Source organism: Microtus ochrogaster, chromosome 8 (assembly GCF_000317375.1).
Source record: "Microtus ochrogaster isolate Prairie Vole_2 chromosome 8, MicOch1.0, whole genome shotgun sequence".
Classification (NCBI taxonomy): Eukaryota; Metazoa; Chordata; class Mammalia; order Rodentia; family Cricetidae; genus Microtus; species Microtus ochrogaster.
In genome coordinates, this window is record NC_022015.1 from 25,657,144 (window position 1) to 25,668,745 (window position 11,602).

General features: G+C 39.0%; 1 protein-coding gene across 7 annotated transcripts in view; it reads right to left on the reverse strand.

Moving 5' to 3' along the window:
• Eef1akmt2 (EEF1A lysine methyltransferase 2) overlaps positions 1–11,602 on the reverse strand; it is a 46,187-nt gene that overhangs the window by 18,008 nt on the left and 16,577 nt on the right. For 6 of the 7 annotated variants that reach the window (XR_001229004.2, XM_005351398.2, XM_013347895.2 and 3 more), the window contains exons 4-5: positions 5,696–5,803; positions 1,334–1,550 (exon numbers count right to left, since the gene is read on the reverse strand). Coding sequence is in view for 6 of the 7 variants with exons in the window: in XM_005351398.2 (XP_005351455.1) it covers positions 1,334–1,550; positions 5,696–5,803 (325 nt within the window). In the remaining variant the exon portion in view is untranslated. The remainder of the gene's footprint in view (positions 1–1,333; positions 1,551–5,695; positions 5,804–11,602) is intronic. The other variant, XM_026781566.1, reaches the window with a different exon arrangement.

The following is an 11,602-nucleotide window of genomic DNA, read 5'->3' on the forward strand; positions in this document are numbered from 1 at the left end:
TGTATACAATATTCTGTCTGTGTGTAAGCCTGAAGGCCAGAAGAGGGCACCAGACCTCTTTACAGATGGTTGTGAGCCACCATATGGTTGCTGGGAATTGAACTCAGGACCTTTGGAAGAGCAGGCAATGCTCTTAACCACTGAGCCATCTCTCCAGCCCCCGAGATAGTTGATTCTTAAGGCTCACAAAACTCCCTTTCAGTAGACAGTACGAGTATTACCTTTGGCTAATGGGGCAGGAAAAAATCCTGCCTGGCATAAAAAAAGGCAGAAGGAGTCAGACAGTGATGACATAAACCTTTAATCCCAGCATTTAGGAAGCAGAGGCAGGTGGATCTCTGTGAGTTAGAGGCCAGCCTGGTCTTCAGATCAAGTTCCAGGACAGTCAGGGCTACAGAGAGAAGCTTTGCTTCAACACACACACACCCCCCCCCACACACACAAGGTAGAAAGGAACTTCCTCAAGAATCAGTATGCAGAATGATTATTAATTCCCCATTTCATTTTTCTGCAATGTTAAAAATAATTGTTCTATATATTAGAAACAGACAAATGCAGAGGCAGGCGGATCTCTGTGAGTTCGAGACCAGCCTGGTTTACAAAAGCTAGTTCCAGGACAGGCTCCAAAGCCACAGAGGAACCCTGTCTCGAAAAACAAAACAAAACAAACAAAAAAAAAAAAGAAAGAAACAGACAAATCCTAAATACTTAAATGACCACTAACGCAAACCATAAAAACTACATATAATTAAAACATTCACCAGGCAGTGGTGGTGCACACCTTTAATCCCAGCACTCAGAAGGCAGAGGCAAGTAAATTTCTGTGAGTCTGAAGCCAGCCTAGTCTACAGAAAGAGTTCCAAGATGGCCAGGGCTACAAAGAGAAACCCTGTCTCAGAAAACCAAAAAAAAAAAAAGAAAAAGAAAAGTAAATCATTCCTCATGTACTTCCATTTACGTGAGTGTAGATTCACAAATTAGTTCACTAAAGTCAAAAGCACAGCACATGTGCTCTGAATCTCAGGATAGATCATACAGCTTAAATAAAAGATTGCATTGCTTAAATAAAGAGCTTGGTCTTTACAAGCTCATAAATTTTAGTACTTAACTGCCAGGATTTCTGGGAAAAAGGTTAAAAAGGCCCTTGGATCCCAACCAATTTACTTCTCTGTGCTTTGTATACACAGTTCAAAGTTATTACCAAGGTCATTAACACAGAAGAAAAGCAGGCAATTCCCACAACCAGAAATGTAAAATACTGTACCCAACAGGGGAGCCAAGCAGAAGTATAAAACCCAAGGAAGTAAACATTCAATCCCATGCAGCCAGTTACCTTCACTGAACACGTCTAGCAACTCTGCCTTGGTCCAATTACAAGAGGTTATTAGAAAAAAGCCTTTTACTTCCAACACCCTGGAGAGAGACATCACATATTGCTTCCTCTTCTCAACTGCATTGTCAGGATTAAGACTTATGGCATCGAAAGTCCCTTTGTCAACACAAACATGAAATCCAGACAGCTTTGTGGAAAGACTCAAAAAGTCTTCTACCTATATTAGAAATGAATGTTCATATGAGAACAATTAACACAATCTTTATAGAACTTAAGTGACAACATGTAAAGGTTAGAGATAAAAGAGTCCATTATGATGGCATTTTACATATAATAAACATATTTTCAACTTTATAGCTAACTTTAATGTGCTTTATTTCCGAGATCATTAAAGCCAAAATTAGAAGAGAGTTTGATAGTGTTTCCTGGACATTTTAAATCTCTACAAATTTGGAAACAAATCAAAGCCAGGAATACTGGCTCAAAAGCCCAGTATACAAAAAGTTGATTCTTATGAAAATATTTAACATATTTATCAAAATGATAAAATTTATTTGGTCCCAGGCCACTGCAAATAAAACTTATGACTTACACTCCCACTGAGAGGCTTAAAGTAAATAAAGAATTACCAAATTTTCCTTTGTTTTGATTCAGCAGCTCACAAAGCTACTAATGGATATTACAACAGGCATAAAGCTTAAGAAATTAAGGGACTATTTAAACTATGATTGCTCTACTTGCTAAATGTCCTGTGCTTTAGCTTTTAATAATTCATCAGCATCCTGCTTTTAACCACCTAATAGGATTTCAGCATTTGAAATAGTGATGTGCCTTAATTTTGTAATACAAAAAGTTACTAATGAATTTAATTCTAAAATTTGGGGGAGGGGGTTCAAGACATGGTTTCTCTGTATAACAGCTATCCTAGAACTCACTTTGCAGAACAGGCTGGCCTTGAACTCACAGAAATCTCATCATTGATACAATTTTAGTAATGAAAGTAAATATCTAAATCAACCCTTAAAATGTATACTATGTATTGGCATGTGTGCTTCTTTTGTGTGTGTGTGGGGGGGGGGGGTCTCACATACACATACCCAGAGACAGAAAGAGAGAGAGAGAGAAAAGAGAGAGAGAAAAGAGAGAGAAGGAGAGAGGGTCTCACACATGTAGCCCAGGCTCTCCTAGATCTGCTTCTGCTACAATGCTGAATGAAATTGCAGATACACACCAGCAGAGTACACTCAACATGTCCTTCTATTTGAAGATGGGAACCTTTCCTGCTCTCATAGCCAAGGCACAGAATTCATTACATGTAAATCAAAATAAAGACTACAAGAAGAGCTCACTCTGGGGACATCCTCTTGCTAAACACCTATACAAAACATTCTTGGATTCCAAAGGCATTTCATGACATTCCTACTCATTAGATACAGGATATAACAGTAAGTAGAAGAGTAAGTAAAGAAACCTGTGTTAGAATACAGTAGCCTTGTGTTTTAAAAAGGGAGAGACAAACAATACATAAGCTGCCACTGTTTAAGAGCATCTTCCAGAATACACACATTGGAAATCTAAACACAATCATATATTAACAGTATTTGGAAGAGCCCCTTGGAAAGTGATTACATCATAAGGGCTCTTTCCTCATGAACAGATTATGAATTAATGAGGGACTGGCATTGTTATAAAGCTCACTGGTCTGCTATGATGCAGAAGGCCCCTCACCACATCATGTAAGAATCATCCTGAACTCTCCTGCACTCACAATCACATACTCACACAGAGACCTATAATTTTTTTTTTAAAACTTTATAGTATTTTAAGGTTCAGACTCAATGGGTAAAGTCTGTCATCAAACTAGACAATCTGAGTGGATCTTTAAGACTGGCATGATAGCGAGAACCAACTCCCACAGTGTCCTCTGACCTACACAAGTATGCTGTAGTGCATTTACACACCACACAAAATAAAAAAATAAATGTAATAAGATAGATAATGATACTATTTCAGATAGTGCCAGCAAGATGGTTCAGCAGGTAAAGCCTTGCCACCAAACCTAAGCTTGAGCCCGAGGATTCACATGATGAAAGGCAAAAACCAACTCTAGCAAGTTGTACTCTATCTCAATTCATGAACACGTGAATGTCCACACAAGTACATATACAAAAATAAATAAATGCAATTTAAATTTTAAAAAACAAATCACAAATGCTTAATAATATTATACCATAAAATATCTCTTAAAACATGTTCTAAATAAAGTACTATTAGGAAAACAAAAACTGGGACTGGAGAGATGGCTCACCAGTTAAGAGCACTGGCTGCTCCTCAGTGACTCTAGGTTCAGTTATCAGCACCCACATGGCAGCCTATGGTCACCTGCAACTCAAGATGTAGAGGGTCTGCAGCTCTTTTGGCCTTCCCAGGCAAAACACCAATACACATAAAAATACGTGAATCTTAAACAAAATAAAAATAGGGCCTGAGCTCAGTAGATAAAGGCACTTGCCACCAAATCCAACAAACTAGAAGGTTCAATCCCTGGAGCACACATGGTGGAAGGAGACCCACCACTGTCTCAATGGAACATGTATCTGTCCACCACACACACAATAAATAAAAGCCTTGATTGCATACGCCTTTAATCCCAGCACTCAGGATTTCTGAACTTGAGGGCAGCCTGGGTCTATAAAGAGAGTTCCAGGACAGCCAGAGCTACACAGAGAAACCATGTCAAGAAAAAAAAGGGGGGGGGGGAGAGAAAAGAGAAGAGGGCTGAAGATGGAGTTCAGTGGCAGAGTTCTTATCTAACAGGTTAAAAGGAACACATTGGACTCCAGCACAAGGAAGAGGGCTTTCTAAAGCCAGCTGTGCCATCTAGGTTCCATGCTGAATACAAAGGGGAGCCAATGAAGGTCTGTAAGCAAAACAGTAATGAAAGCCAGGTGGTGGTGGCACACACTTTTAATCCCAGCACTCAGTAGGCAGAGGCCAATCTGGTGTACAGAGTGAGTTCCAGGACAGCTAGGACTACACAGAGAAATCCTGTCTCAAAAACAAAAAAAAAAAAAAAAACAGAGATGTAAGCCAATTTTCATTTAATTCACTCTGACTATTTTGTAGCATGGGAGTGGTGAGGCAAAGAAACAAGGTTGACTCCTTGGATTTTAAGTGTTCTAATTTCCTTCTGTTGCTGTGAGAAAACACTCAGACGAAAAGCAACTCTAGAGAGGAAAGGACTTATTTTATTTTCTTGTTCCAGGTCATAGGCCAGGAAGGAAGTCACGACAGGAACTCAAGGCAGGAACCTGAAGCTTCCTGACTTTCTCACAGGCTGAAGCTTGGCTAGTAGCTTCCTTATATAGTCCAGCTATGCTAGGGATGGTGCCACTCGTAGTGGGCCGGGCCTTCCTATATCAATTAATAATCAAGACAATCCTCAAAGATATGCCCACAGGCCAATCTAATCAAGACAATTCTTCAATTGAGGTTTTCATCTCTGATGACTTTAGGCTATGTCAAGTTGACAATTAAAGCCAAGTGGGACAAAGAATTAAATAAAAATGTCTGAATTTACATTAATAACATCCTATGCATTTACAAGTCTTTTTTAAAATATAAGTAATTTTCTTTGAGAAATAAAAACAACCAAATCCTGCCATAGTCACAGCTGAAGTGGCTGTAGCCTCCAGTTCTAACAGAATCTGAGTCAGAGAACAGCACTGCAGAAAGGACGCCCAACACTTACAACTTTTTGATATGATTAATCCAAAGTCAAGTACTGTATGTTTTTACAAACATGGATGGTATTGTATGAACACACAAATATATATACATACACAATGAAGAAGATATTTTCCCACAAAGCACAGTGGTATATGCCTATAATCCAGCTAGATTGAAGCAGGAGATATCAAGTTTGAGACTGGCCTGGGTTATACAGTAGGACTCTTGTCACACACACACAAAAAAAAGAGTAATTTCTGTAAACTAAATTAATTTTTTAAAAGATTTATTTATGTATTTTATGTATGAGTGTTCTATCTGCATGTATACCTGCATTCCAGAAGAAGGCATTAGATAAAACTATAGATGGCTGTGAGCCACCATGTGGTTGCTAGGAATTGAACTCAGAACCTCTCGAAGAGCAGCTGGTGCTCTTAACCAATGAGCCATCTCTCTACCCTTAGATTAAATTTTTAATGATTACTTTTAAATGTTTCAGTTTAGATTATTTATGATTGATCTTAATTTACAAATTCAAAAAGGTCATCAGATTAACATACTTTAAAAATATTTAAACATTATAGCTTATTTTAAAATATTACTTAAAATATTATAGTAATAAGTAATAGTTACCTTCAAGTTAATGTTAGATAGTCCTTCCTTCTCTAGAATGCTTGCAGAAAGCTTAATTGCAGAAGGAGAATAATCAATCCCAGTTACATTAGAGAAACCATGTTTCACCTAGAGACAGAGAAATAATTTCATAATTTACTTTAAAACTTGTAATGTATTTTGGCTATGAATTATAATATTCTTTGAATCTAGAATTATTTTAACTTTGTCATAGGGCAATTGTCATAGAATATCCAATTATCCATATTTAAATTTTATTGTACTCTAAACAGAAACCAAAAGCTTAAATTCATGACTTTTTTTGTTTCTGTAATATCTGATTTCTCTTCAAAAAATTCATTTCTCAAAAATAATGTATAAGCCCTTGAGCTGAAAATGTAGTATTAATTTCTGATGCTGCTATACTCAATTTCACATGTGAATTAGCTCACATTTTACTTAACCCAGTAAGCTATAAGAATAAATTAAATGCATGTCATGACTTGGTTTACCTTCAGCAAATTATAAATTATTTAATTTTCTACCAGTCACATAATTAAATCACCTGATATTTGTATAGTGCTTTTCCATTTTTTTCAACTATTTCACACTTTTGTGAAAGGCCTGTGAGGTAGTCTGGGCAGGAACTGCAGAGGGATCACTGAGCTTGAGGGTTTACTGTTGGGCATGGACCCTCCTCACATGTATGTACCTGTGGCAGAAGCATAGTAACTGCCATTCTCACCACCACCACCACCACCAATCACGCTGCTCATTATACTACAGGAATTTCAAAGAAAAACAACAAAGGTTGCAAACTATGGTATGGTCTGAAATTCTCATGGTGGGCATCACTATTTATGAAATGGCTATGTCCTTCAAAACTTAACCTAATGTCAATAATGTGGTGCACATCTTTAATCCCAGAACAGGGGGGCAGAGGCAGGAAGATCTCTGAATCTGAGGCCAGGCAGAAGCTCCAAGCAGTCAAGGATACGTAGGGAGACTCTGAGGTCTCAACAAACAAAAACACCAACAAAAAAAGGCAGCCTACATTTAGACTTTTAAAAATAACTGTATTTTGAAAACACTTTTCAACCCTAAGAGACTGAGTTATCCTCTAAACTCAGTAGCCACAAAGACCAACTATTTTCCACAAATCATTTGCGTTCCCTGGTGTTTTGAGACAGCCTCTCTCATTGTAGTCTAGGCAGACTTTCAACTTTCTATATAGCCTAAGCTTACCTCCTACTTAGGAGGTTCCTTCCTGTACCTCCGGAGTACAGGGCCTACAGATGAGCTCCACCACACCACCTCTATTCTGTTTCTGCTGGAAGGTCTACTATCCAATCCTCTCAGCTGCCTCTACCTTTACCATTGGAAACATTCATTTTCTTCTCATTTCTCACAATTTCTTCCCTAAGAAGACTAAAAACCTAAGAAGATTCTATGGACTTTTGGCAGTTCCTTCTCCCATGCCTGTGGACTATTCAATACAACTTATAAAACTTATACTGATGTTTTTGGGTTCCATAATAATCACTCAGAGCCAGAAACTATCACCATTGCTTTTCATATTCAGTTCCTGCACAGAATATTTTCCCCAAGCTGAAAAATGAATGGACATTCTAAGAAACAATAAACAATCAGAAAAAACAAGGAGGAAATTGAAGAGAGAAACGGGCCCCAATCAGGTGGTGATGGTACATGACTTCAATTCAGGCACTCGGGACAAGGCAGATGGATCTCTGAGTTTAAGGCAGTTGAGTCTACAGAGTGAGTTCCAGGTCAGTCATGACTACACAGAGAAACCCTGTCTCAAAAACAAAAAAGGAAGGAAGGAGGGAGGGAAGGAAGGAGGGGGGAACAGGCCCCAAAGACAAAAATAAAAGAAATTACTAGAGGCAGATTTTAAAGAACTGTGAATGTTAATTACAAACCAAACAATAAAAATAGAACTGAAATGTATAATAATTAAAACAAAAAACTCAAGTGTAGGTTTGATGGCTATAGCAACTAGATACAGCAAGTATATAGATATATATGCTTTTTTATTTTAATATATAAGTGCAGCTATGTATGTACACACACACTTTTTAAAGACAGGGTCTCACTATGTAGCTCTGACTGGCCTGGAACTCATTATGTAGAACAGGGTGGCACTGAATTCAAAGATTCATCTACTGTGCCTCTGAAGTGCGAAAAAACAAGTACCACCATGCCCACCTCGTGCATTGCTGTGGGACAATGGTCTTATACTTTGTAAAGATTTGTCACTTGTATTAATTTAATAAAATGCTGATTTGCCAGTAGCCTGGCGGGAAGTATTAAGCAGGGTGACCAGGCAGGAAGTATAGGCGGAGCAACGAGAACAGGAGAATTCTGGGAAGAGGAAAGAGTCAGTCTGCAGTCAACACAGAGGAAGCAAGATGAGAATGCCTCGCTGATAAAAGGTACCAAGCTACATGGCTAACAGAGACAACAATTATGGGTTAATGTAGGCTGTAAGAGTTAATAAGAAGCCTGAGCTACTACGATCTGGCTTTTTTTTTTTTTTTAAGAATTAGTGAAGAAAATATCCCTCTTTAAAACAGAATGACAAATGAGAAAGAACCCTAAAGAGCTGGGTGTGGTTGTACACATCTTAAACCCAAGCACTTGGGAGGCAGAGGCAGGTGGATCTCTTTGAGTCTGAGACAAGCCTGGTCTACAGAACTAGTTCTAGGACAGGCTCCAAAGCTACACAGAGAAATCTTGTCTCAAAACACCAGAAAAGAAACGTAATGATCTAACATGAAAACTAAAATATTTACAGATATAAGAGATCAGAGGAGAAGAAGAAACCAGAATGGGCACGAATAAGAAATAGAAATGACTGAGATTTTTCCAATACTGAATAAAGGGCCCAAAGCACCACAAACACAAACTGAGATGATAACAAACAAAACCACACACATTACAGTTTTTCTGATAAAAACCAAAAAGAGAAATCCTGAAAGTACCAGGGAATAAGAATAGAGGAACAAGAAGACAGATTACTCCTGAAGACCAAACAAGGGTGCTATACAGATGACAGTGAGTCACAAAGAATAAGAGAGAAAACAAGCAAATAAAAATACCAATCTAAGATTAGTAGCAGATAAATACAAGCAAAGATCAGCAATGGCTGTTAACAAAAAGATATCACATAACACATAGGAAAATACATACCAAGCCCGGCAGTGGTAGCTTTTAATCCCAACACTTGGAGACAAAGCAGGATCTCTGATAAGTTCGAGGTTGGCCTGGTCTACAGAGTGAGTTCCAGAACAGCCAGGGCTACATGGATAATGTGTTGAAAACCAAAAAAAAAAAGAAAAAGAAAATATATACCAACAACTAAGTTCACCTGCCAAAAACCTTAATCAAAAAAAAAAAAAATCTCAGAATCAGGGCTGGAGAGATGGTTCAGTGGGTAAAGTGCTTGCTACACAAGGGTTGAAGACCTGAGTTCAGAACCTCAAAGCACCCATGAATCTCAAATAGCCAGATGGGATAGGATGCATCTGTAATCCTTGTATTCCAAGAGCAATGGTTCTCAACCTGTGGGTTGTAACCACTTTAGGGGGTCACATATCAGATATCCTGCATATCAGATATTTACATTACAATTCATAACAGTAGCAAAATTAGTTATAAAGCAGAATTGAAATAATATTATGGTTGGGGTCACCACAATACAAGGAACTGTATTAAAGGGTCACAGCATTAGGAAGGGTGAGAACCACTATTGATGAAAAGTAAAAACAAAAGAATCCCCAGAGTAGGCAGCGGAGAACAAGAGACCTTTTCTCAGTCAAGGTGAAGAGTTGAGAATGAACACTCAAGGCTGTTCCAAGCTGGACACAAGTACCTTGACACACCCGTGAACACACACACACACAAGCAGGTTTAAAATATAAGACAAAAAACACTGGTGAGCCACATGTGATGGTGCACATCTTGATCCCAGCACTCAGCAGGTAGAGAAAGGCATAGCTCTATGATTTTTTTTTTTAACAAAAACAGCTGACAATTTTATTTTCATATTTCACAATGAAAACTGTACTTTTTTTATCCCACTTTCTCCTTCAAAACTATGCTGTCAGGAAAGGGGAAGCCTCCCTTGTCACGCAGCTAGAAGACACTCAGGCTCAGCACTGTGATCTCCTGGTGAAACAGAACAAGAAATACAAAACTGATGAAGAGACCTACTCTTACCCATCTGGCCAAGTCATACCAAGCCAAGTGGGTACCATCATATGGAGAACAGGAGGTATTATCATTGGAGGCCCAGGAATCATGGGCATGTGGCCTCATTCCAGGAGCGGGTCCCCCAGGCATCACCCCAGGAGGAGAAGGGCCCATCATTGGCATCGTGGGAATACCTATTGCTTCCAAGCAACCAGGAAATGATTCATACACTCAGGCTGACAAGGGTGGGCAAAGGACAAAAACCAGTGCAATGATGGGCCGGATATCTATGATTTTGAGGTCAGTCTTGTTTCGAAAATGAGCTCCAAGCCAGCCAGGACTGTATAGTGAGATACTGTCTCATAATGCATAAATAAATAAATAAAAATACTGGTGAGACTATGGAGAAGTTTAAACTCATATTGACTGCTGGTAGAAATATAAGAAAGCAGCCAATGAAGAAAATACTCTAATGGTATTAATACAGTAATTTGACTCTGCAATTCCAGTCCTATGTAAATACTCAAAGGAATGAGAATGTACCTCCACACAAACTTTTTTACAATAGTAAAAGCAAGAAGAAAAAAACCTAAAATTCATCAATGAATGGATAAACAAGCAATGGTATAGCCGTACAATGGAATATTATTCAGTCACATAAATAAACAAAGTCATGACAAGCTATAATGTAGATGGGTCTTTTTGAAAATTATGCAAGTGAAAAAAGCCAGACACAGAGGCCACATATGAAATATCCAAAACAGACAAACCAGCTAATATGGTTGCACATATCTGCAATTTCAACCCTTAGGAGGCTAAGGCAGGAAGATCACAGCAAGTTCAAGAATGCTTGGGTTACATAGTAAGTGCACCAGGTCAGCAAGAATACATAAGACTCTATCTCTAAAAACAACAAAATAGAGTTGACTTCCTGTTTCCTGCAAGATATAGGACACTTGGGTATTTCTCCAGCACCATGCCTGCCTGCATGCCGCCATGCTCCCAACCATGATAGACTGAACCTCTGAACTAAGCAATCCAGGGAGCTTCCTTAGGAGATAATTTTTCATGGAATGAGCCAAGAAGAAACCTGCAAAACCATCCGGCACAGCTCTCCTACAAGGGCTCAAGTTCAAGACAATCTCAGCAGATCTAGGAGACAAGACTATGGTAATACCTGTGAGGGATTCTCTTGGTTAGGTCAGTTGATGTGTGAAGACCCACACTGAAAGTAAATGATCAATGACGTTCTCTCCTGGACTGAGGTCCTCAACTGCATGAAGAGGAAGAAGCTAGTGTGCAGTGTGTTTCCTCTCTGCTCCCTGACAACATATCCAACAAAAGGTGAGCAGCTGCCTCACACTCCTGCAACTAGGACCTCCCCATCATGATGATGTACCTTGGAACTGAGAGCCAAAGTGAGACTTTCCTCTTTCTAAAAATAAAACCAAACAAACAAAACAGGAAAGACAAATTCTCAAAGCAGATTAGTGATTTCCAGAGATTAAAAGAAAAAGGGGAGCATGCAGAAATCAATGCTGTTGGGCACGGGACTCCTTTCTGAAGTGACAATTTCTAAACTGAAAACACTGAAGATGGCTACACAACTGAGACTACACAGCCAGGCGGTGGTGGCGCACACCTTTAATCCCAGCACTCGGGAGGCAGAGGCAGGCGGATCTCTGTGAGTTCAAGACCAGCCTGGTCTACAGAGTT